The following is a 25,898-nucleotide window of genomic DNA, read 5'->3' as shown; positions in this document are numbered from 1 at the left end:
CGCGGGAGGGGCGGGGGCCGTCCCGGGGGGCGGCGCTGGGGCCCGCGCCTCCGAGACCCGCGCCCGCTGCGAGTCGCCGCGGCCGCCGTCAGCAGCGCGGGGTCCCCGGGGCCGCTGCTGGGCCACCGCGCTCCTTCCACAGCCGTCGCCGCCGTCGCCGCCGCCGCTGATTCATGTTCTGCGAGCCGCCGCCTCCTCCCCAGCCCGCCGGCCCTCAAGCCCGAGCTCGTACCGCCCCCCCGCGGAGCCTCGGGCGGCTCGCTCGGAGCGCCTACCCGGCCGCCGCCTCTCCGGCCGGCCCCCGCCCTCCGGCCTCCCCAACCGCCGCGGCACCCCGGGCCAGCTTCCCCAGGGCCGACCAGAGGATCGGCCGGGTGCCCGGGTGGCGCACTCAGCCACGCCCCTCCTTTCCCTAAACACTTTCCAGCATCCTTTCAGACCCAGCACTCCGGCTCCTGCTGTCAAACCTCGCTAGAGCCTCTATCGCACCCCAACTTTTGTCCAGGCTCTGATGCCAGAGTCCCGTCCCCCGTCTCAGGCCATAAAGCATCTCAGTCCCCTAAATTCCCAATCGTCGGGGCCCCCGAAATCGTGACTCAAGGCTCCCCCCTCAGGACCTACTAACACCCCTTCCTGCCTCTTTCTTGAGCCTTTCACCCAAATTTCCGATATTCGTGCTCCATTTCCCACCCCTTTATCTCCAGGATCTTGGGCCTTGGGTCTCGAGTTTTCCAAGATCTTTTTGGTAATCCTCAGGTTTTATATCTGACATCCCCACTGCTACACTACACAGGCCAAAGCCCCATGGCCCGTATCTTTGGGGGTTGTCATTCTTCCTAGTTGCTTCCTCTGCATCTACACGCCCCCCCGCAACCTCTAAGACATGGTGTGAAAGTTGGCTGTGTCCTCACAGTATCCAATAAAACCTTAGCTATTATTAGTAGACCACCTTGCACACAGTAGGCATTCCATAAATAAGCAGACAGATGCCTGTTAAATTAATGAATGATTGCCTCAGAGCTTGGTCTGCCCCACAACCAGTCATCACGGGGGTGGCTGTGCCTGAAGCCATCCTGTCAGGCAGATGCTGAGCCGGTTCCAAATGCAGCCTACCAAGTGTTTCCCCTCCTCTCGCCCTTGCCTCTCTACCTGTCCCCCAGAGCCGACTCCAGAGGGCCCTTCCCAGAAGTCCTGGGTAGGGAGGAGGAACGAGCCACTCAGTCCCCTGTCCCCACAGCCCCACTGGATCTTTCCAGGGATTCTCCCAAGCAGCAGTGGCCTGCCTCTTCTTCCACTTGGCCCCATCAGTGCTTGCTTATTAAGTATCCTAATGATAACAGCAACAGCAGTGCTGGCGGCAGCCTCAGACCCAGCTCCGGGCGCCCTCAGGTGGCAACACGGGGAGACACCCCAGAAGGGCTGTCAGACTTGGATGGCAGGGGCCTGAAGTCTGTGTGTAGCTGGGTGCTCTGCCAGTTTTCTTGGGTGCTGTGGGTGGGCTCCAGGATCCTTTCTTAAAGGAAAATACTTGTTCCTTTCCAGAGGCCACAGCTTCTGCATTTGGGTTGAGTCGGATCAGGGCAGGCCGACTGCAGTCTGGGGCTGAAGCCAGGGTCGCCGGGGCCGAGCTACTGGGGCCAGGGGGCGCTACAGCTCTGCCCTCGGGCACTTGTCACTCCTCAAGGCCCTCTCCCACATCTCTTCTCTCTCCAGGGGACTTCAAGTTTCCAGTGAAAGAAAGCCTCCTCCTATTGACTCTGGTTGACATTGGAAAGACTCTCTCCTAAAGGATGTTGAACCCAGAGCCCAAACCCAACTTCCCACTTCCTTTTCTCCCCTCATTTCCTCCATTGTTTCCTGAACTCTGACAGGGAATCCCAGACTGAGGATGCCCCTTAGCTACCAGTCCAAATGGGCTTCTTGGACATGTTGGGGATGCCACCGCCTTCTGCACTCACAGCCTAGACAAATTCTTATCTCAGCTGCAGGCCTCAGGCACATCACTGTTTCCCTGGGGCAGCACGCTTTCCTGGTGGGGCCAAGGAGCTCTGAGTCTCTGCTTTCTCTACCCCTGCTTTTGAATCCTTCTCAATTCTTAGTATTTCTAAGTATTTCTGGGTCCTGGTCTTCTGACTTTCTAGCTCCCACATAGAGTGCTTACCTTCCTGAGCCCTAGCAACAAATTTTTACCTATCTCTCTCTCTCTCTCTCAGCATGGTATAGGAACGTGCTTTAAGAGTATGTGAGCAGGTGTGATTCTGTGGAAGAAGTGTGTAGGTGGGTGAGAGGGTGTGCATTGTGATGTGTGAGGGAGGGTGTGCATTTGTGCAAACTCTAAATGTGACTGACACTTTGTGGGTGGATGGGGAGAAAGTGTGTGTGTGTGTGTGTGTGTGTGTGTGACTTGAAGGAGGTTGGCCGCCTGTGCAAATACATGCCTGCAAAATCTCCCTTTCTTTCATAAACGCATTGCTTTGACGGGAACTAATCAAATCAACAGGAAATGTATTTGACATAATGCAGGAGCAGCTGTCCCAGGAGTTCCTGTCCTCAGAACAGAACCAGAGCCAGCTATGATCTACTCCAGGGGAGTAAGAAGGGACCACAAGGGAGAGGAAGGGCTAGCAGCAGCCCCTTATTATGGATGGAGCTAGGTTGGGCCCTGGCATCTCCCTATTTGGGTGAAGTAAGTATCTGCCCACTCTGCCTTTTATGATCCAGGACTGCCCAAGGAGGCCAGGGATAGAGAGAAGACACAGACAAACCTGGAAATAAAAACCATCTGCCTGGGGCAGCTGGGTGGCACAATTAAGCGTCTGACTCTTGATTTCCAGCTCAGGTCATGATCTCAGGGTTGTGAGATCCAGCCCCAAGGCCCACAGCAGGCTCGTGCTGGGCATGGAGCCTGCTTGAGATTCTCTCTCCCTCGCCCTCTGCCCCTCCCCCTCTCTCCAAAACAAACAAACAAAAAACCATCTGCCCATAGTAGCAGAATCCCTTGATGACAACTTCCATCAGTCTCAGGAAACAGCTGCTTCAGCTTTGTCAGAGTTAGGACCTTCTCCTCCCATCCTCCCCATTCAAGGAAGAGGCTGTATGGGCCAAGAAAGAACCAAGGTGAGCCATGGGATCAAGGTAGTCTTGCTGCCCTGTGAGCAAGGATCCATTCTTTCTGAACTACTGGTTCAAGAGGTGAGTTGGGAAATGCCACTTCCAGAATGGGCAGGCCGCAGACTGTGCTCCCCATCACCTTAGAGAAAGCAGGGAGGAAAACTGGGCTTGGAGGAAAACTGCCTGCAGGTGTGATGCCAGGGGCCACTGGGGATGGCCCCTGTGCCTGCCAAACACCCCTTGCCTGAAATTCCGGAGTCAGAAACAATGCCACGCCTTGCCCAAGTGAAGACAAAACAGAAAGGTAAATCCCTAGAAGAGATTAAACTTCAATGTACAGTCACAGAAGGACTTTCAAATGGTCAGACTTTTTCCCCAAAAGCAAACTTAGGAGGTCGGAAGACAGCAATAAGTTTGGGGTTTCTGAAACAGCACCTGGGTCTAAGCATATGAAAGAAAAAAACTGTCTTCAAAATTTCACCTAGGGATGGCCCTGAAAGGAAGCATTCCATGTGTGAGTAAAGGGCCCTTGTCAGCTGACGAAGGAAATATATATGTGTGAGTGTGAGTATATTTGTTTGAATGCCGTATATCTAGCTGTCTGTGTTTCTCTTTTTGACCCTTTTTACAGCTGGCAAGTGATGCTTTTCTGGTTCTATTATTTTATTTATTTATTTATTTATTTATTTTTAAAAGATTTTATTTATTTATTTGACAGAGAGATAGAGAGCACAAGTAGGCAGAGAGGCAGGCAGAGGGAGAGGGAGAAGCAGGCTCTCCGGAGCTGAGCAAGGAGCCTGATGCGGGGCTCGATTCCAGGACCCCGGGATCATGACCCGAGCCGAAGGCAGCCGTTTAACCAACTGAGCCACCCAGGTGCCCCTCTGGTTCTATTAAAAAAAAAAAAAAAAAGTTTTTTTTTTAAGTAGGCTCCACAATGGGTGTGGAGCCCAATGCGGAGCTTGAACTCACGACCCTGAGATCAAGACCTGAGCCGAGATCAAGAGTTGGATGCTTAATCGACTCAGCTGCCCCTAAAAAATTTTTATTATGAAACATTTCAAACATATACACAAGTAGGGAGAAAAGTATAATGAATCCCCCGTGTATCCATCACTCTGCTTCAATAATTATCTTAGGGCGCCTGGGTGGCTCAGTTGGTTAAGCGACTGCCTTCGGCTCGGGTCATGATCCTGGAGTCCCGGGATCGAGTCCCACATCGGGCTCCCTGCTCAGCAGGGGGTCTGCTTCTCCCTCTGCCCTCTTCCCTCTCGTGCTCTCTGTCTCTCATTCTCTCTCTCAAATAAATAAATAAAATCTTTAAAAATAAATAAATAAATAAAAATAATCTTAGCTATTTGTCTTCCATTGTCCCATTTTTTGGTGTTTTCCCAGACATTTAATTTTTTTAAATTTTATTTATTTATTAATGTGTATGTGTGAGAGAGATAAAGAGAGAGGGAGAGCACAGAGGGAGAGTGAGAGGGAGAAGCAGAGTCTGCTGAGCAGGGAGCCTGATGTGGGGATTCAATCCCAGGACCCTTAGATCATAACCTGAGCCGAAGGCAGATGCTTAACCAACTGAGTCACTCAGGCACCTCTTCCTAAAGTTTTTAAAAGCAAATCTTAGGGGCGCGCATGTGCGCGCACACACACACAAGCAATGGGACAGGCAGAGGAAAAGAGACAGAATCTCAAGCAGGCTCTCATCCAGGCACACTGGTTCATTAATTCTAACAAATATACCATGTTAATGTAAAATGTTAAAAACAAGGGAAACTGGGGCACCTGGCTGGCTTGGTAGGTTGAGCATGTGATTCTTGATCTCGGAGTCCTGAGTTCAAGCCCCACGTCAGGCATAGAGCTTACTTTAAAAAAATGGGAGGGGTGTGCCTGGCTGGTTCAGTTGGAAGAGTATGTGACTCTTGATCTCCTGTTGTGGGTTCAAGCCTCACTTTGGATGTAGAGATTACTCAAATAAATAAACTTTTTTTTCTTTTTTTTAATGGGGGGCAAGGGCAACTCTCTCAGGTCCCCTCCCTTTTCAGGAGCTTTGTACTCTATAATTCAATGAACTTTACAAAAAAAAAAAAAATGGTGCACCTGGGTGGTTCAGTCAGTTAAGTGTCTGCCTTAGGCTCAGGTCATGATCACAGGGTCCTGGATCAAGCTTGCATTGGGCTCCCTGCTCAGAGAGGAATCGGCTTCTCCCTCTCCCTCCCTCTGCCCCTCCCCCTGGCTCGTGCTCTCTCTCTCACAAATAAATAAATTAAATCTTAAAAAATAAATAAATTAAATCTTAAAACTATTCCAAAATAAAGTTTATTTAAAAAAAAACCCACATCCATAACCAATAATTTTTTTTAAAAAATCCTTATTATAAAATCCAGTTTGTGTTTAGTTTTCCCCAACAGTCTCAAAAAAACATCTTCTTACATTAGGCTTGTTTGAACCGAGATCCAAACAAGGACCATATATTTAATTGTAATCTTTGTATTTGTAAATCTATAAAAGGTCCCCCTCCTCTTTGGAACATGAAATTTATAGAAGAAACTGGGTCATTTGTAGAATTTTGCACAATTTGGGTTTGGTTAATTGTATCCTTGTGTTATTAAAATGTTCCTCTACCACTCATATTTCCTGTAGACTGGTAGTGAGATCTAGATCCTTCACTAGATTCAAGTTCAGTTTTTTGGCATGAAGGTTTCTTGGGAAGTGTTTTGTAACTTCCAGTTTCATCAAATCAGGAGCACATTATGTCCAGTGGTCTCACTTTTAGTGATGTTCATAAATTGGCAACCTGATCCATCATACATAAAATCCTCATCAACCTTTCACCTAATAGTTTTATCAGCCATTGACAATCATTGCCTGGAGTGATTATTTCATTAGTGGTTACAAACAATGATTTTCTACTATCATTCTTCCAGCATTTCTAGCTCCAGTTCCCCTCCTTCACTCCCCATAACTTCTGACCAGGTCCAGTACTATTTTGGACCCCAAGGATGGCTAAAGCCTAGTAGCTGAAATTTACAGCTGCAGTTGAGACCAAAAGAAGGATCCAATAGAATACCTGGAAACTTGTTAGAAATGCAAATTCTTGGATCCTGTCCAAGACCTACTGAATCAGAAACTCTTGAGGGTGAGGCCCAGTAATCTGTTTTAACAAGCCCTTAAGGTGATTCTGATGCCTGCTAAAGTTTGAGAACCAATGGACTAACACTGGCTGCCCTAAGATGGCCTTCAGTGAAGCAATGATTTGCTAAGGTCCTAAATTTATGGCAATATGCTGGGTGCTGAGCACTACTGATGCAAAAAGAAGGCCTGGTGCCCCCAAGGAACTCACAGTCTCTGCAAGAGAACAGCACATATGCTTGTGAAAAGGTGACCAGTGATAGCTGATAATTGGCAGTGCATCCCCAACAAGCCATACAAGTGGCACAATGGAGGATTCCAAGGAAAGTTCAGTGAATAGGCCTGGTTGGCAGAGGTTTTAGAGTTCACTCTAGCTAGGCCTTAAAAGAAGAGAAAGACTTTGGGGGTAGGAGGTGGGAGAGAAGAAAGGGAGGATTTCCACGAAGAGACACTTACATGAACAAAGGTGGGATGCTCACGAAGGGGATCACCCTGTGGGCAATGAGACTATTTTCTTCTCTCTTCTCATCACTGCCATTCCTACAGTTTCTTCCTTAAGCCTCGCCTTTCCTTTTACATGCTTACCTTCTTGCTCACCCATAAACGCAGTGGGGAGGTCACCTTGGTGTGTGCCGGTGTCTGGGTGCTGCCCACAAGCTTGGGTGCTGGGTTTAGGATGTGATTATCCGGGCTGGTGAATGCAGAGGGGCGTCTGAAGTACACTTTGCCTCTGTCACGGGTGTCGTATGTGCAGAAGGGCCTCATCATGCCTGCTGTACATCCAAAGGATGAGTGTCTTGGGTGTCAGCATAGAGCTTACGTGGTGGGGTAGGGCAGGGCTAGCAGAGTATATTCGCGCTCAAGGGTTCCGAGCGCAGGGGCACCTGGCTGGCTCAGTTGGAAGAGCACCCGACTCTCCATCTCGGGGTGGAGCTGGGCCCCACATAGGGCGTCGAAATTACTTAAATAAATAAACTTTTTTCTTTTCTTTTTTTTTTTTTTTAAAGATTTTATTTATTTATTTGAGAGAGAGAATGAGACAGAGAGAGCATGAGAGGGAGGAGGGTCAGAAGGAGAAGCAGACCCCCCGCTGAGCAGGGAGCCCGATGCGGGACTCGATCCAGGGACTCCAGGATCATGACCTGAGCCGAAGGCAGTCGCTCAACCAACTGAGCCACCCAGGCGCCCAAATAAATAAACTTTTTTAAAAAGGGGGTGTGTGTCCCGGCGCCAAGCCAGCAAACCCCAGAGGGGGTGGAGCCAGGCCAGGGAGAGGCGGGGCTGGGCTGCGGGGCGGAAGCTCGAATCTGGTGGTGGCGGAAGCGCGGCCGTTGCGGGGCAAGATGGCGGCGCCCAGGCCGTAATAAGGTAAGTAAGGGGCTACGCTGGAGGAACGGACTTCGGAGTTCCGCGGCGGAGGGCTCTGGTACAGGGTATCCAGTTCCTTTGTGGGAGCCTCCCCGAGTGTCTTTGCTCTACATTGGAGTGGCCGCGGCCTCTTCGGTGTGAAGACCCCGGCCACGGCCCTCCATCCGCAGGCTGCATAAGCTGAGACTCGGTACTTTCTCTGTTGAATCGGATGGTCCAGAAATGTCCGCGGCCGCAGAGCGCTAGGGGCAGTTGTCGGGCCAGACAGTGTACAAGTCTTGTACTTCTTTGGTGAAAAAAAAAATTTTTTTTTTAAAGATTTTATTTATTTATTTGAGACAGAGAGAATGAGAGGGAGGAGGGTCAGAGGGAGAAGCAGACTCCCTGCCGAGCAGGGAGCCCGATGCGGGACTCGATCCAGGGGCTCCAGGATCATGACCTGAACCGAAGGCAGTCACTTAACCAACTGAGCCACCCAGGCGCCCATTCTTTGGTGAAATTTAATCCTAAGTGTTTTGCTCTTTTTGATGCGATTGTAAGTGACATTGTTTTCTTAATTTTATTTTCTGATTGTTCTTTTTGCTGGTGTATAGAAATACAGATGATTTTTATATGTTGATCTTTTGTAAGCCCAAGGTTTTTTTGTTTTTGTTTTTAATAATTTGAACACCTTTAGGCCAGGCATATTCTCTCCAGTTTGATACAGAATCATTACTCCCTATCCACCTGGCTCCTGATGTTATTTTTCTTAGATTCCCTACAGTTGTTCCTGAGACTTTTTATCATCCACAGGTTGTAAACAATCTTCAGTTGGCAGTAAATATTATTAGGCTGATGACATCAAGGAGGGCTAAATAGGGAGGGAATGGCAATAAGTTATGAATGAAATAGAATGACTTGATGTGAACCTAAGAAGTGTCTTTAATTTTTTTTAAGATTTTATTTATTTATTTGACAGAGAGACAGCAAAAGAGGGAACACAAGCAGGGGGAGTGGGAGAGAGAGAAGCAGGCTTCCCACCGGGCAGGGAGCCCGATGCAGGGCTGGATCCCAGGACCCTGGGATGACGACCTGAGCTGAAGGCAGATGCTTAACGACTGAGCCACCCAGGTGCCCCAAAAGTGTCTTTTCTGATGCACAATAAAGAGAATCAGGGTTCATTTGCAGAGGGCCCATCAGCTTTATTGTTTGTAGGGTTGAATGAGAGGGAATCCCCACACCAAAGCAGTGCTGGAAAGAATTGTACAAGAGAGGCAGCTGGAGTATCAAGATGCTGTCGAGACCAAAGCCAGGGGAGTCCGAGGTGGACCTGCTGCGCTTCCAGAGTCAGTTTCTTGCAACTGGTGCAGCTCCAGCAGTACAACTGGTGAAGAAAGGAAATAGGGGAGGTGGCAACACTAACCTGGACCAGCCTCTGCTGCAGGATCGTCGGGATGTGGTGACACTGGACAGTGAGTGGCTGTGGGTGTGAGGCTGAGAAGGAGAGAGGGTATGGCCTCCGGGTCCTCTCCCTCTTCCTAATGTGGCTGGATTTTTCCCCATCATTATTTCAGACACTGCATAGTCTCTGTTGCTGCAGCCCCATTTTACGTATGAAGAAACTGAGGTTCGCAGAGGTTAAATATCTTGCCCAAGGTGACACAGTTTGAACCAGGGCCCCACAGCAGCTGCCTTTCTTTCTTTGGTTTCCTCCTGCCCTCAGTCTCTTCCTGGGAAGGAATGAGTATCCTCACATCTGGGTTTTTTTCTTTCTCAGATCTCCCAGATTCGCCCCCAGCTTTGGTTCCTGCTCCCCCAAAGAGAGCTAGACCCAGCCCCGGCTGCCCCCTGCCTGAACATGAAGACCCTGAAGAAAGGCTGAACAGGCACGATCAGCACATCACTGCCGTCTTGACTAAGATTATTGTGCGTCTCACCCTGGTTGAGTGGGATGAGGCATCCTGGGGCAGCAAGGATAGTGGGTGGGAGTGGTGAGCCGTATGAGTAGAGGTTGATTCCAGAAAGGTGGGACTTTAACCCCCTGCAGTCAGTTTGGGGCTGCTTTAGAATCACTGTGCCCAAAGAAGCAACGTGGGTTCAGGACTCCCTAGAGAGATTCTAGTCATACAGAATTGGGGATAGTGGGATAGTGTCCATTCTGGGGACATCTCAATATCTTCACTACTTTGTGCTTTGTTGCTGCAGGAACGAGATACAAGTTCAGTGGCAGTGAATCTGCCTGTGCCCAGTGGTGTTGCTTTCCCTCCTGTGTTCCATCGCTCACAGGAGAGACAGGTAGGCAAGGTGCTTAGATGGTACTTAGGAGACATTAGGTAAGCCTCATAGTGCATCTTCCTCAGGCAGATAATATGAATAATGTTAAGCAATTCTCTTGTTAAGGCAGCACCATGCTAAGCACTTTACACACGTTACTTAACAACCGTGTAAGGTAGGTATCATCCCCATTTTTCAGATGAGGAAACTGAGACCCTGAAAAGATAAGTAACTTGTCCAACATCACACATCTAATAGATAGAAGAACCAGAAATCCAACCCAAATTTGTCAGACTTCAAGACCTGTTCTCCTATAGAGCCCTGCTTTTTCTGAGGACTAGGGTTGTGACCCTTGGAGATTAAGCAAGTCCCTTTTATCTCTTTGTTCCAGTGGCCTTAGTGTAAAGAGGTTGAGAGGAAAATGGGGTAGTGAGCATCAGTCACCTGAGTTTTCTTTTTGCCCCATAGGGGAAGTCTGCAACGTCTGGTAAGAGAAGCATCTTTGCCCAAGAAATTGCAGCAAAGAGAGCATCTGAAGCCAGAGTCCTACCAGTTAGAGAAGTTGTGTCTACCCTGGATCCACCAGAGGGTAAACTGGGGTTGAAGAGACTTGGGCATGGCCTTTTAGAGTCACCTTGGGGTATATGTCTTCCCTGCATCAGATAGGAAGGCATATTTAGATGGCATTTGAGCCATCTAAAGAGATAGCTGTCCCTTATGCCCACTTACAGTATTGAGTATGGGTGGCTTGGGTCTACATCTGGGTCTTAGGTGCAGGGAGAATGCTGGCCATTATTCGATCCTAGGAGGAAGGAAGGAGACAGAGGTATTTGTCAGAGACTGTAAAGTAAAGATGTAGACCAAGATTCCTTTAATGATGCAAATTATTAGCAGAAGAGCAGGGGGAAGGCTTCTGGAAGCAGATAGCTACATGGAGATTCAAGAGAGGAGTCAGAAAGTAGGATGTTTCCCTAACATCCCTCAGAAAGGGGCAAAATGGGTGGAGAGATCTCCACCCAATCCAACCTGTGTTTGTGTTTCAGGGGGAAAAAGGGGTGTCTCAACTCTGTGCCCGGGAAATCCCTGGGGCCTCCATCTGTCTCCAGAGCTAATGGGATTAGGGACGAGGGCCAGAAGGCCCGGCTGGGGCAAGGCCATGAAACTGATGATACACTTCTTCCAGGGACTGCGTCCTGTGAGGCACTCACACCTCGGGAGCAGGGCTGCCAGCTTCCGTGGGGCAGCCGTGGCTTCCAGGGACCCCATCTGGTCACAGGGAGGGGGCTCGGGAGCCAGGATGCTGAGCAGGAAGCCCAGACCATCCATGAAGAGAACATAGCAAAACTGCAAGCCATGGCTCCTGAGGAGATCCTGCGGGAGCAGCAGCTGTTGCTGGCTCAGCTCGGTACGGCACGCCGGGCTTTCCTGCCGGGACTTGGCTCGGAAGGGACTGCCACTTACTGCTGAAGGCTTACTTCGAGGGCCAGGCCTTTGGCTGGGTCTTTGAATGCTTTATTTCATTCTGTCCTCAAACAGTTCCTGTAAGGTAGGTAGTACTAGCTTCTTTTACTTAGGAAAAAAACCTGAGTCTCACAACCTGAAACTCTCCCCCGGGTCATATGGCTGGTAAGGAACACGGATGAGATGTAAACCCAGGTGTCTCGGGTCTGCCAGGCCCTGCTTTCAACCACTCTATCGTGTACGCTGTACTATTCTAGGGTAACGTGTGCCGTATTATAGCTGTGGCATTCTGTATGTTCTGTCTGTGCCGCTCTGCCGTGCCATACCTCCTTCCTGGTTTCCATTCACCACCACAGCAGCACCGAGCCGAGTCAGTCTTGTCCCAAACTCTATACCTAGCATCCTCATAGAGCATACGTATATTAGGTTCTAGTAAATATTTGTGTGTAATAAATTAGCTGAAAGTGAAAGAAATTGTTCCCCTAAATGCCTTCTCTTTGGCCCTAGTCAGCATTCATTCATTTATTCCACAGCCACTTCCTTTGGGCCTCTAACCTGAAGCCAAGCACAGGGATGGGCAGGAACCTGGGTGGGCCAGGGGACTGTGAAGGATGGAGAGAAGGGTGGGTGGGCCGGCCCTAGTGACAGGTGTAGGTCATTGAGGCCCCAGGAGTGCCCAGGGGGCTCAGCCAGGGGTGGGAAGGGGCTTGTCCTGGCCGTGGCACCAGTAGATAGGCAGTATTCAGCAGGTTTCAGGTCTACAGGAGCCGGCGAGGATCGGCCACCACCCGCTCTCCCTTCCATCCTCTCCTCTAGATCCCAACATGGTCGCCTTCTTGAGGTCTCACAACCGCACCCATGAGCAAGCAGCAGAGAAGGCCACAGAGCAGCAGAGACCAGGAGGACACTCTGCTGAGGTCACTGGAGACAAACCCATTGTGCCAACTTCTGCGAGGGAGCCCAGACAGGAAGATGATCCGGATCCAGGAGCCCCAGGTTTGGAGGAAGGGGGACATCTTTGGGGGAATAAAAGTAAAGGAAAGTATCCCTTCTCCTAGGCCTGGCAGATGGAAAAAGAGAGAATCTTCTCTGTCCTTGGACATCTAACATTAATCTTCCTTATTGTCTGGAAATGACTCTTCATTTGCTGATGTGTATGTTCTTCCTACATATGCTTCCTGTTTTCTTGTCCTGTTCCTGCTCCTTGTCCCTCTCTCCCGGGAAGTGGCAGCAGGGCATGACGGCTGGACCCTCCCCCAGCAGATCATCTCCACCCTATCTTTACACAAGCTGCCCCAGCTCTGGCTCTATCCACCCCACAGTTTTCTGCCTCTTGCTATCCATGTTGCAGGGGAGATGGCAGGGCCAGGGCGATGGGAGAAGAGGCTGACGCAGGTCTTAACAAACATGCCAGACCTAAAGCAGAGAGGTCAGTGGGAGCACTCATTTCCCAGGACCTGGATTATTTTATTAGTAATTAACAAAAGAAGAAATTGGATTATGAAAGCCAGGATCCTCTTGCCTCTCAGTGAGCTCCAGGCCAGCTGAGCAGGTCAGGTGGGGGTCGGGGGAGAAGGAGGAGGATGTTCCAGAGGTGTGTTTCTGTATCTTGCCCCTCAGAAGCAGGATCTCTGCTCTTCATTGCCCCACTCCCCTACTTCTTTAGAAGGTCAGTATTAGGCAGTGGAGAACTGTGTTTTCACTGATACATATGGTCCTCCCTTCCTCCTCTGCTCCCTCTCTCTTCTCTTCTTTACCTTCTCCTCTTTCTCTTGCCCCTCCCAGCAAGTACTTGGGGTCAGCAGCGGGCTAGAGCCCAGGACTAGGTGTGTTCTGCCATATCTGAGCTATCCGCCCAGTTCCCAGGAGTCCAGCCCCTGGGCTATGCCACTTAAGTCTAGCTAAAGGCAGAGGCTGCCAGAGCCTTGGGCAGAGGGAGATGTGGCAGCTGCGGGGTAATGGCTGGGACCCCAGGGGATCAGTGAGCTGAGCTCCTTAGGGAATACTATTCCGCTTCCATCTTCCTAGCTCTGGCACTGCCTGTGACCCCCCACAAAGAATGGGTGCACATGGACACCGTGGAGCTGGAGAAGCTCCACTGGACCCAGGATCTGCCTCCACTCCGGAGGCAGCGGACACAGGAGGTAAGGAGGGCCAGCTGGCCTGTAAGGGGTAGAGCGGGCTGGGAGTGGCCGTGGAAGCTCTGAGACCACATCACTTCTCCACGTCCCCTTCCCCTCTCTCCCCCATGCTCTTGCACCCGAACTCAGGCCCTTTTCTTCCCTGGAGCTTGAGGAACATTTCTCCTTTGCACTCCTCCTCCTCTCCCCATCAGCCTGCCTGGCCCCTGGGGTCAAGGGAGTTCCATTTCCACTCCGGAGTAGAGTCAGGACCAGAGGCCTGGGATGAAAGGCGAGGAGTGCATATAGGGAAGTTGCCATGTCCCCAGCCTATAGTCTTTTTTCTCTTCCCATTAGAGGATGCAGGCCCGATTTAATCTTCAGGGAGAGCTACTGGCCCCTGATGTGGACCTGCCCACCCATCTGGGCCTGCACCACCATGGAGAAGAGGCAGAGGTGAGGCATGGGGCTCAGGGAGGACTGGGCAGCTCTCAGCAAGTGCTTTTATCAGCCATATGGAAGAGGACCTCTGGTCAGTTATCTTGGACCTTCTGTGTAGCCTATTCCATTTCATGGCCTTGCTGTCCATAGGTTCTTAGGCTCAAAATGTTTCTCCTCATTCCTTCGCATTCCAGTCAGTTGCCTGAACTTGCCAGTTTTATGTCTGTCACCTCCCCTGGTATTTTTTCGAGAAGAGGCTTGCTCCCTCTTTGTTCAGTCGCCATGTCTTCCCATCCATCGTTCATGGGGCTGCCATACTGATTCCCTCTGGCCCAGCCCAGGCCATGCCTTGCCTTGCCTTGGAAAGTTTCCTGGCTCCCTTCTGCTCACAGAATTGTCATGGCTGCTTAGCCTTGGCAAGACAGTCCTTCGACAGTCTCTCCCTGCTGACCCTATAGCTCTGCCTTCTCACCCCTGCCACACCACTGTGGTGCTCTACCCCCTCACATACAGCGTGTGCTCAAGGACCTCCAGGCTCAGTTCTTCAGGCCATGGAAGCTCCACCCACCCGCTGAGACCATAGCACTTTTCCATGTCCCTCTTTTCTCTCTTTCCTATTCTCTTGTTACAAGTTAAACACGGATTACTGAATTCCTCCCTCTCTGCTTTATGCCGTGGTTACTTGTGTGCAAATCTTACCTTCTTTACCAGTTTGAGGATCAATCCATGGAGAGAAGAGGCAAGAGAGGGGCACCTGGGTGGCTCAGTCGTTAAGTGTCTGCCTTCGGCTCAGGTCGTGATCCCAGGGTTCTGGGATCGAGCCCCACAGCGGGCTCCCTGCTCAATGGGAAGCCTGCTTCTCCCTCTCCACCCCACCCCGCCACTTGTGTTCCCTCTCTCACTGTGTCTGTCTGTTAAATAAATAAAATCTTTAAAAAAAAGGGGGGGGGGGCGAGAGATATCACTTACTTAACTTTGTCTTCCCCTTGACAGCTAACTCAGTGCCTAGAATATAGGGGTTTCTGTGTATTAGTTGGGGGGTGCTGCCCTGTGTGTTGGCTCCTTCTGACATCTTGTCCTTGCCCCAGAGAGCAGGGTACTCCCTGCAGGAGCTCTTCCACCTGACGCGCAGCCAGGTGTCCCAGCAGAGAGCATTAGCACTGCATGTGTTGGCCCAGGTCATCGGCAGGGTGAGTGGACTGCCTGCCCCCATGCCTCACCCCCTCCGACCGCAGCCTTGGACTTCCCCACCTCCTGTCCTTTCTGTTCGATCCCAGGAGCCCATACAGCAGCTCTCTCTGGGGCAGACTGGGAATGGGACAAACCCAGGGTCATAGGTGGGCAAGTGAAGGGTTTAGGACAAAGACTTTGTAACTTCAACATCTTCAGCAAGGTTTTCCCTTGTCCCCAAGGCCCAGGCTGGTGAGTTTGGGGACCGGCTAGTGGGCAGTGTCTTGCGCCTCCTTTTGGATGCTGGTTTCCTCTTCCTACTGCGCTTCTCCCTGGATGACAGAGTGGATGGGGTCATCGCAGCGGCCGTCCGGGCTCTTCGGGCTCTGCTGGTGGCTCCTGGAGATGAGGTACGCAGGGATAGAAATGGGGCTTTGAGGCATCAGGGTCCCTGCCCCTGCTGCTGGGCACACCCTCCCTGCCAAGGCTTTGCCAGGCAGAGCAGAGAACGGGATGGCAGTGTCACTGTCTTCTCTCCTAAGAGCCCCAAAGCCCAGCAGCCTTGCCTTTCTATTCTTGGTGTGAGGTTTCTGCTGACTACTCCTAGGCCCTCTTTCCGGGCCTGACTCCTTTCTCTTCTTTTTTTTTTTTTTTTTTTTTTAAGATTTTATTTTATTTATTTATTTGACACAGAGAGAGACCGCGAGAGAGGGAATACAAGCAGGGGGAGTGGGAGAGGGAGAAGCAGGCTTCCCGCGGAGCAGGGAACCCGATGCGGGGCTCGATCCCAGGACCCTGGGATCATGACCTGAGCCGAAGGCAGACGCTTAACGACTGAGCCACTCAGGCGCCCCCTTTCTCTTTTTCCCATCCCTTCTCTTCCCTATGTCAGGAGCTCCTCGACAGCACCTTCTCCTGGTACCATGGAGCTTTGGTGTTCCCTCTGATGCCCAGCCAGGAAGACAAGGAGGATGATGAGGATGAAGATGAAGAACATCCAGCAGAGAAAGCAAAAAGGAAGAGCCCTGAGGAAGGAAGCCAGCCTCCATCTGACCTGGCTCGACATGACGTCATCAAGGTAAAGATGCTGGGGCAGCTGCACCTGTCCCACGACCTTGAGGGCAAGCACATCTTTTGGGGGCAGGGGGGTGGTACAGAGAGAGAGAGATTGAGAATCCAAGCAGGCTCCATGCCCAGGGCAGAGCCCGATGTGGGGCTCGATCCCACAACCCTGAGATCATGACCTGAGCCAAAATCAAGAGTTAGATGCTCAAGCTACTGCGCCACCTCAGCACCCCTATAGGCGAGCACATCTTAGGCAAGAAGGGTCGTCAAGGCTTGGGGCCCAGCTGCGTTTTGCACTGGGTTTCTCTCTCTCATCACCAGGGGCTTCTGGCTACCAACCTGCTGCCTCGGCTGCGCTACGTGCTAGAGGTGACCTGCCCAGCACCTTCTGTAGTCCTTGACATCCTGGCTGTGCTCATCCGTCTGGCCCGGCATTCCCTGGAGTCAGCCACAAGGGTGAGAAAGAGAAGAGAAGGAGACAAGGACTGGGCAAAGAGCCTAGGTGAGCCTGGGCCTGACCCTCAGCCTCCCTGCCTCCCTTTTCTTCCTGTCCCCCACAGGTCCTGGAGTGCCCTCGGCTAATAGAGACCGTGGTTCGAGAGTTCCTGCCCACGAGCTGGTCCCTCAAGGGGGTGGGGCCTGCCCCCAGTCTACACAAAATGCCCTGTGCCACTGCCATGAAACTACTTCGTGTCCTGGCCTCGGCTGGTAGGAATATTGCTGCCCGCCTGGTGAGCAAGACGAAGGTCAAGGGATGAGGGCCTTACGACCGGGCTGGGTTGGGGTCTAAGCATGGCCTCTGGACTCTGGATAACTGGCTCATGCCATCTTCCTCTTCATCTCTGATCCAGTTGCTCTGAATGCAGCAGGAACCACCAGCCAGGAACCTAGTCACCTGGAGTCTAGTGTATCCTATAGGCCTACTGTGCTTTCGTTACCTGAAGGGAGGGCTCCCCCTTCCCTGGACCCAGACCAGAAGAGCCACATAGAGATGGGCATCCATCACCCATAGCCAAGTCACCCAAGCAAGTGCTTGCTGAAAAGAAGGAGGGGAGGGAGGGAGAGATGGATGAGGTAGTTTCATCCTGGCCCACAGTTAAGACCCCGTGGCCCGAGAGGGCCCTGGAATGGGCTGAGTTGAGGCCATCGCCATAGTAAGAGAACCTGAGGCCGCTTGGGCCCCCAGGGGAGTGGGATGTCCAGACTCTGCCCTCTTGCCCTCAGTTGAGCAGCTTTGATCTCCGGAGCCGCCTGTGCCGCTTTATAGCAGAGGCTCCCCAGGAAATGGCCTTGCCCCCAGAGGAAGCCGAGACGCTGAGCACCGAGGCCTTCCGGCTGTGGGCTGTGGCTGCCTCCTATGGCCAGGGAGGTGACTTTTACAGGTGAGGAGAGATGGGAGGAGGCTCCTTTGTAGACCCCTCCAGTTCTGCACTCGGGCCTAATCTGATGACCCAGCCTTGCCCAAGGTGTCCAGCTCAGAGGGAGGCTAAAAATGAGGAGGGGATTCTGGGAGGAATGAAGAAAGTCTGGGGGCCAGGACTAGCCAGGGGGATAGTAGAACAAAGCTGAGGTAACCACATTCTGTGCACAACAGCCTTAGCAGCTTGCTGAAATCCGATTTAAATCCCCTGTTGGGAGGAAGCCTGGAAGGTCTCCCTCTTTCCCTTCAGCCCCCAGCCTTCCTTCCCTCTGAAGCCTTCTAAGAGTGCCCAGCCCTGGAGCCTCTCCCTCCTGAGCTTCTTTAACCAGCCTGCAGATCCCTGGGGCGGCGCCCTGCCTTGTGTCTTCTGTCTCCACGTCCAGGGTCTTCGTACACTGAAAGACAGTAACTGTTCTCCCCCAGGGAGCTGTACCCAGTGCTGATGCAGGCCCTGCAGGCTGTGCCAGGGGAGCTCAGCACCCAGCCCCCTCGGCCCCTGTCGGTGCAGCGGATAGCCTCCTTCCTCACTCTCCTCGCCCAGCTGACCCTGGCCACCAGCAGCACCGCCCCTGAGCCCAGCAGGTGGGTTATAGCTCTAAGCTCCGGAACAGGCAGAAGCACTCCTCCGGATGGAGAGGGTGGGTAGAGCTTGTGGGGGCGTTGAGGCAGCCAGACCTTCACTGTGACCCCTTCTGGCACTCCTGTAGTGATGCTGCTGGGGCCGGTGTGTCGGCCACCCCTTCCTCGATCACCTGGACACAGGTGTCCGGGCTCCAGCCTCTTGTGGAGCCCTGTCTAAGACAGACCTTGAAGTTGCTGCCCAGACCTGAGATGTGGCGGGCCCTGAGCCCAGTGCCTACTGCCTGCCTGCTCTTCCTGGATGCATACTACCAGGCCTGGAGCCAGCAGGTGAATGTGGCCTGCCCGCCTTCCTCTGTGCCCTGGGTGCCTGCCTCCCTCTTCACACACCACCCTCTACCTCCCTCTCTGTTTCCACTTCTCCATCCCTACTTCCCCATTCCACTTTTTCCTACTCTCTGCCTTTTCCCTCCCACCTTTCTTCCTTTTTCTCCCTTCACATCCATTGGAGCTGCCAAGGAGCTGTGTTGGTGGGGACCAGAGACCCCCAAGCAGCAGCTCTGTCTCAGAGCCTTCATGCTCTGAGTACAGTGGGTGTCGGGGCAACCTCGGGGTCTTTTCTCTCTCCAGAGGGTCAGAAGGCGGAAGCCTCCAAACACTGACTCTTGGGCTCTTAGAGTAATAGGCTTGGCCTGGGGACCCAGGGTCTAGGAGAATGGGTGTCTTGGGCTGTCAGCTCAGTGAGCCCCTTGGTCCTCCAGCCAAGCCTGTGCCCAGGGGATTGGCTTCAGGATATGGAGCGCCTGTCAGAGAGCCTGCTGCTACCCCTGCTGCGCACACCCGCTCTGGGCAGCCTGTGGGATTCTCTTGGGTATGTGCTCTGTGTGTGTGTGGGGGGGTGTGGTTGGGGGGTAGGGGTAGTAGGGAGGAGGCAGTTTCTCCCTCTGGGACTCCTAGGTCTAGCTCCCTCATCCATCCTGAGTAGAACCTCTCAGCCAGAGGAAACCTGAATCCCTAGCGGGCAGCACTTGAGGGCTCTGAGGAATGTGGGTACTGGTCTATGTAGCCAGGTTCCTGCTGGCCTTGGTCACAGACCAAGCAGCTCTTTTCCAGCCTGGCACATATCAGGCCGGAGCCCTCCTCAGCTTCTTCATTCTGCCTCCAGGAGCTGCTCCCCTCTCTGCAACCCGCAGTTCTGTGTTCGGGCCCCTGAAGCTCTCCCCAGCCTCGTGTCACTGGGCAGCACAGGAGGCCACCCCTCTCTCAGTCTGGCTGGCTCAGCCTCACCGTTCCCATTCCTCACTGCCCTTCTCTCTCTTTTCAACACCTTGGCCCGGATCCACAAGGGGCTATGTAACCAGGTGAGACCTAGGTGCCTGGTTAGGGGTCAGGCGGGGGTGGGGGGGCGTGGAGGGGCAAGATGGGAAGAGTCAGAGCAAAAGGTACCACTTGGGGAAGGGAGGTCTCTCCTGCCAGCCCCCATTTCTGTGACTTTCTCTGGGGAGGCAGCAGCCACCTGAGGAACCCCAGGAAAGATCAAAGTCAGCTTTAGATCTGAACAAGCTTGCTTTTCTTCAGCTGGCTGCCGTACTGGCTGCCCCAGGACTCCAGAACTACTTCCTCCAGTGTTTGGCTCCTGTGGCCGCCCCACCCCTCACACCCTTGTCTGCGTGGGTCTTGCGCCACGAGTACCACCTGCAATACCTGGCACTCATCCTGGCCCAGAGAGCGGTGGGTACACCCCAGCCCCCCCACCTCTGTCCTTCCCCCCCCATTCCCCCCGCCAGTTTTTTGGAACCCATGCTACTTCTGGCAGTCCATGCACACCCTTCTTTGCTCTAGACATGCCCAGGATCTGTGCAGCTATCCTCTCTGCACGTAACCCCCCATCTCTCTGCTCTGTCCCCTCTCACACCGCCCCCCCTAACCCCCCACTTCTCTGCTCACAGGCAACAGTCCAGCCAGATCTGGCCATCAACGCTGCCCTCCATCATAGTATGGTCTTGGCCCTGCTGGGCCGACTGCTTCCTGGAAGTGAGCACCTTGCCCATGAGCTACTGCTGAGCTGTGTATTCCGTCTGGAGTTCCTCCCGTGAGTCCGGGGTTGGTGACATCAACTCAGCCCTTTGAGAGGCTGCTGTGGCTGTTGATGGAGCAGCCCTGAACTTGGAGCTGGGAGACCTGGGCTTAATCCGCTTTCTTCCATGGATCGTGCTTTACATTTCAGAGTTTCCATTTCTCCTCAGTAAAGCGGGGATGAAGATATCCACGCTAGAGAATTATGAGATTTTCGTGTGACCGTCAGGCTAAGAAGTGGCGTATGAATTAGCTGTACACACGGAACAGCTAACGGGGACCGAGTGCTTACTCTGTACCTGGCCGCTTCTTAAGTATTTCTGTTGTTTTTTCTCTGTACTGTGAGATTGTATTGTTATCCCCATTTTACTGTGAGGAAACTGAGGCACAGAAAAGCCTCATCAGCCTGCCCCTAAGCAGCAGACTGTGGGTCCCACCCTCCTGACTGCTACATACACTAGATAGAGAGTGATTAGGGAACACGGAGGAGCAGGATTGGACCTGGAACCTCTGGGAAGCCCTGGAGAGCTGGCATGGTGTTCAGAGCGCTGTGGTTCAAGCGCTCACTTTTGCCTTTTGGGTTCTGTTGCAGGGAAAGAGCATCAGGGGGTCCGGAGGCAGCCGACTTCTCTGACCGGCTGTCCTTAGGAAGCGGCAAGGACTCAGGGTGTGGGCGAGGGGCTCTGCTGGCTCAGGCCTGCCAGGACCTCCCCAGCATCCGCAGCTGCTACCTGACCCACTGCTCACTGGCCGGAGCCAGCCTGCTGGCCTCACAGGCCTTGTACCGAGGGGAGCTCCAGCGAGTCCCAGGCCTGCTGCTCCCCGTGCCCAAGGAGCCGCTGCTGCCCACCGACTGGCCTTTCCTGCCACTGATCCATCTCTACCACCAGGCCTCAGACGCTCCCTCGGGGCTCCCTCCTGCTGACACTGTGGGCACGGCTCTGCGGGCTCTGCAGTGGCTGCTAGTCCTGGAGAGCTGGCGCCCCCAGGCCCTCTGGGCCATGCCTCCTGCCGCCCGCCTGGCGCGACTCATGTGTGTGTTCCTGGTGGACAGTGAACTGTTCCGGGAGACCCCAGTACAACATCTGGTGGCCGCCCTCCTGGCCCGCCTCTGCCAGCCTAAGGTCCTGCCAGACCTCAAGCTGGATTGCCCACTTCCTGGCCTGGCGTCTTTCCCTGACCTCTATGCCAGCTTCCTGGAGCATTTTGAGGCTGTCTCTTATGGGAACCACCTCTTTGGAGCCCTGGTTCTCCTTCCCCTGCAGCGCCGTTTCAGCGTCACTCTGCGCCTCGCCCTCTTCGGGGAGCATGTGGGAGCCTTGCGAGCTCTGGGCCTGCCTCTGACCCAGGTACTTTCTCAGCCCAGCAGAGCCTGCCGCGGCCTTCCTGTACTGGGCCTGGGGGACAGTCCTGAGCAGTGGGGAGCTTTGGTGGGCTTCAGGTTCCTTATCTTACTTCTGGGGGATTTTGAGGAGACTAAGAGAATTCATGAAAAGAGTTTAACAGGGTATCTGGCATACAGTATGTATTGGTTATTATTAACAAGCCATAGCTCATTGCTCAGTGCTATAGTCTAGATAAGAGACGTAAAAACCAATATAGTTTTAAATTATTCACATTTTAGATGTTAGGCCAGGATTCAGGAAAGGGAAAGATCAAAGTGGGCTTCCCCTAAGGAGAAAGCTTTGGGGAAGAAGCAAGAGATTGATGTGGGCACTGAAGGTTGGGTAGAATTTGATGTTGAGGATGAAGGACAGAACGTCCCTAGTCGAACACCATCAGCAAAAGCTCAGAGGCAGGAAGGAATATAACAGGGTTGGAAGAGGGAGGAGCCAGATTTCAGTTTAGGAACTTATTGAAACAAGGCTAATAAAGTCTTAGAGGGCCTCAAAAATCAGGCTAAATGATTTTAAACTTATATAAGCTGTAGAGAGTTAACTTTTTTTAAGGTTTGGTTTTTTATTTTCATTATAACTTATTCTGGTAAACTTAAATGTTTTAATAAATACATTTAACATGTATATAAAATAAGTTATATAAAGAACTAAAGAGAAAATGTAAAATATTTTTAAGAATTAAAAAGAACGGGTGCCTGGGTGGCTCAGATGGTTAAGCATCTGCCTTCAGCTCAGATCATGATCTCTGGGGCCTGGGATCAAGCCCCACATCGGGCTCCCTGCTTAGGAGGGAGTCTGCTTCTCCCTCTGCCCCTCCCACTGCTCGTGCTCTCTCTCTCTCTCTCAAATAAATAAATAAAATCTTTGAGAGAAAAAAAAGAATTAAAAAGAACATTATGGCCCAGTAGTAACTTTTGATTTTGATTTATCCTTTTTTAGTCTTTATATGTACGTATATATTTTTATAAAATTGGGATTCCTGCATAATGTTTTTTTCATTTAACATTACATAATAAGCATTTCCCAATCATTAAATATTCTAAGAAATCAACATTTTTTATTACATTATAATCCATTGTGTAGGTGCATCCTTTTATCAGAACCCCTTGGTGGGCATGACAGTTGTTTCTAATTTTCTGCTATTTGAAGTAACACTATGATAAACACCACTGGATATAAACTTTATCTTTTTCTCATAATCATTTCTTTTTTCTTTTTCTTTTCTTTTTTAAAGTAATCTTTGCATCCAATGTGGGGCTCGAACTCACAACCCTGAGATCAAGAGTTGCATGCTGTACCGACTAAGCCAGCCAGGTGCCCCTCTCAGTCATTTCTGCATGGAATTAAAAGTGATTTTTTTTTTAGAGAGTTAACTGGTCCAAAGAAAATGAACTTCTGAAAGGTTTCATAATATGATTGAGCAGTTGAATGTGACATTTTGAAAGTTTTAATTTTAAGCAGATTAAACAAGTAGTGGTAGGCAGTAGAAATTCACTACTACTTCCCAATTTCCCAGTTTCCTCTGCTTCCCAGCTCTTCAGTCTTTAACCTCAGTCCTTGTGATAGACAGGAATGGATGTCTGTCCAGGACCTTATCTCTGCCCTCACGGTTTGGCCAGGTGACCATCAAGCATCCACCCTGTTGTCCCGTGATACCGATTCCCACCCTCACCCTCAGCATGTCTCATTCCCCCTGTCACAGTTGCCTGTGTCCTTGGAGTGCTATACAGAGCCTCCTGAAGATAACCTGGCCCTCCTTCAGCTCTACTTCCGGGCCCTGGTTACGGGTGCTCTCTGTCCACGTTGGTGCCCTGTGCTCTATGCTGTGGCCGTGGCCCATGTCAACAGCTTCATCTTCTCCCAGGACCCCAAGAGCTCAGTAAGTTACATCCCCATCTGCAGAGGGAAGAAGAGAGACTGCAACTGAGCTGCCTCTGGGTCAGCTGGGCAAGAGAGGAGGGTCGGATAAGGCCGGTGATGGGTGTCAGCCCTTGGCCCTTGGCCCTTGGCCCAGTGCCATCTCTCCCTCCCTGTTCTGCCTCTAGGATGAGGTAAAGGCTGCCCGCAGGAGCATGCTGCAGAAAACTTGGCTGCTGGCAGATGAGGTAGGATGGGGCACATCCCAGAGGGGAGTAAAATAGTAGGTGTTGGGGGGCAGAGATCTCAACAGGATCTCAGTACCTACTTCATAAAGTTTCTTCCCTTTTTGCAGGGTCTCCGGCAGCACCTTCTCCACTATAAGCTCCCTAATTCTGCGCTCCCAGAAGGCTTTGAGCTATATCCCCAGTTGCCCCCTCTGCGTCAGCAGTACCTCCAGAGCGTGACCTCAGGGATGCTCCAGAATGGGGTGTCAGAGGCCTAGTAGAGTTGCTACAGATGAAGACATGGATCCATTCTGCTGGGGTTCACCAGCACGTGCCTGGCCAGACAAAAGGATTTTGTGTACTAAGGGTGCACAGGAGACAGGAGCAGAAGGCTTGCCTTCCTGGGAACAGGCCGTTTGAGCTTTTCTGGAGCAGGGTGAGCCCTACCATTATGTCCTGATGTCTGAAGCTCAGTTTCTGAGAGTCTGTACTGGGAGTGAAGGGTAATTTAACTTACCCCTCTTTTGGGGCCAAGACAAAATATGGACATCTCTCCTTCCCCTGCCCCAGACCAAGATATATGAATGCTATAGATGTGTACTGAAATAAACAATTTTTTTATCTCCTAGGAATCTGATTTGGACTGATTTCAGACATGGTACTTCAGGATTGGTAATGGAGGGATGGATTATCCCAGGGGAGAAGCAGGACTTCTGTGAGAGATGGGGGAAGTAAAAACTAAGTCCACGGGCGCCGGGTGGCTCAGATGGTTAAGCGTCTGCCTTCGGCTCAGGTCATGATCCCCGGGTCCTGCGATCGAGCCCCGCATTGGGCTCCCTGCTAGGCGGGGAGCCTGCTTCTCCCTCTGCCTCTGCCTCTCTCTCTCTCTCTCTGACTCTCATGAATAAATAAATAAAACATTAAAAAAAACAAAACAAAAAACTAAGTCCACACCTGGGACAATGAAAATGTGGGTCCCAGTTCTGGAGTAGAGCCAGGCCAGGGTAATGCTCTTGGGAAGGGGTCCTTCTTAAAGGACTCTCAGCAGTCCACTTGGAGTTTAAGTATCCTTAGTGAGGTCAGCGTCTTGTCTCCTTATGGTCCATCAACTGCTATCCTGAGATATGAAGAAACCAAAAGCCAAACTGTGCAGTAGCTGTCTGTCTTAATCTTTTTTTTTAACTTTTTTTTTTTTAAGATTTTATTTATTTACTTGACAGAGAGATAGTGAGAGAGGGAACACAAGCAGGGGGAGTGGGAGAGGGAGAAGCAGGCTTCCCGCCGAGCAGGGAGCCTGATGCGGGGCTCGATCCCAGGACCTGGAATCATGACCTGAGCGGAAGGCAGAAGCTTAACGACTGAGCCACCCAGGCGCCCCTGTCTGTCTTAATCTGTTTGGGCTGCTGTAACAGGATACCATAGACTGAGTGGCTTATAAACAACAGAAATTTATTTCTAACAATTCTGGAGGCTGGGAAGTCCAAGATCAAGGTGCTGACACAGTTGGTCTCCAGTGAGGACCCACTTCCTGGTTTGTGGACAGCCCTCACATGGTGGAAGGGACATGGGAGCCCTCTGGGTCTTCTTTATAAAGACACTAACCCCCATTCCACCCATGAGGGTGGAGCCTTCATGACCTAATCACTTTCCAGAAGCCTTGCCTCCAAATACCCTCACATTGGGTATTAGAGTTCAACATATGAACTGGCGGGGGTGGGAGGGGGGAGTGGACACAAACATTCAGTCTATAGTGCTGTCCTACAACTCTCCCTCCATTGTGGACTTTAGTGGTGGTAGATAAGGGCTGGGAAGGAGTGGATCAAACCATGAACTCCGGTTCATTGGTTCATCTCTTTTGGTAGAGTTTTTCAGTTCTTTGTTTAAATTCTAACACTTGGGGCGCCTGGGTGGCTCAGTCGTTGGGCATCTGCCTTCAGCTCAGGTCATGATCCCAGGGTCCTGGGATCGAGCCCCGCATCGGGCTCCCCGCTCGGCAGGAGGGCTGCTTCTCCCTCTCCACTCCCCCTGCTTGTGTTCCCTCTCTCGCTGTGTCTCTCTCTGTCAAATAAATAAAAATCTTTAAATTCTAACACTTAAGCTTTCTTACAGTGTCATTTTCTGTGTGGGATTCGCTGTGTTCACAGGTCATCAGAGTGAGTGCAGTGTGCCCTGTCAGTAGGTAGAGAGAATCCACTTCCCATAAACAGAGCCGCTGGAC

The 25,898-nt window shown here is 51.7% G+C and overlaps 1 protein-coding gene across 3 annotated transcripts; it reads left to right on the top strand.

The window, feature by feature from the left end:
* The first annotated feature begins 7,562 nt into the window (after nt 1–7,562).
* Nucleotides 7,563–24,478, top strand: RPAP1 (RNA polymerase II associated protein 1). 3 transcript variants are annotated; one of them, XM_034993796.1, is made up of 25 exons: nt 7,563–7,614; nt 8,809–9,065; nt 9,371–9,519; nt 9,799–9,888; nt 10,336–10,456; nt 11,051–11,272; nt 12,145–12,324; nt 13,357–13,472; nt 13,806–13,904; nt 14,978–15,079; nt 15,302–15,469; nt 15,952–16,137; nt 16,446–16,580; nt 16,685–16,855; nt 17,349–17,506; nt 17,968–18,126; nt 18,252–18,453; nt 18,885–18,994; nt 19,289–19,484; nt 19,702–19,854; nt 20,073–20,215; nt 20,792–21,548; nt 23,299–23,475; nt 23,642–23,701; nt 23,809–24,308. In XM_034993796.1, the coding sequence occupies exons 2-25, from the start codon at nt 8,885–8,887 to the stop codon at nt 23,956–23,958; spliced, it is 4,185 nt and encodes a 1,394-aa protein (XP_034849687.1). In that variant the 5' UTR covers nt 7,563–7,614; nt 8,809–8,884; the 3' UTR covers nt 23,959–24,308. The 3 variants fall into 3 exon arrangements, 2 of the variants coding, with proteins under 2 accessions (XP_034849687.1, XP_034849688.1); XM_034993797.1 differs by lacking the exon at nt 7,563–7,614 and adding an exon at nt 8,684–8,724; XR_004677250.1 differs by lacking the exon at nt 7,563–7,614 and adding an exon at nt 24,310–24,478 and having other exon boundaries at nt 8,745–9,065; nt 23,809–24,116.
* Nucleotides 24,479–25,898: the final 1,420 nt, after the last annotated feature.

The sequence above is a fragment of the Mirounga leonina genome, unplaced genomic scaffold, assembly GCF_011800145.1.
Source record: "Mirounga leonina isolate KUSES-001 unplaced genomic scaffold, KU_Mleo_1.0 Mir_91, whole genome shotgun sequence".
In the NCBI taxonomy this organism is placed as follows: Eukaryota; Metazoa; Chordata; class Mammalia; order Carnivora; family Phocidae; genus Mirounga; species Mirounga leonina.
Note: the sequence above shows the minus strand (reverse complement) of the source record. Positions and strands in the feature narration are given on the sequence as shown.

Coding starts and splice junctions, on each gene's coding strand:
- RPAP1 (XM_034993796.1), top strand. CDS start 8,885: ATGCTGTCGAGACCAAAGCCAGGGGAGTCCGAGGTGGACCTGCTGCGC. Junction 18,995..19,288: donor AGCCTGTGGGATTCTCTTGG/GTATGTGCTCTG, acceptor TTCTGCCTCCAG/GAGCTGCTCCCCTCTCTGCA. Junction 19,855..20,072: donor TCATCCTGGCCCAGAGAGCG/GTGGGTACACCC, acceptor CTCTGCTCACAG/GCAACAGTCCAGCCAGATCT.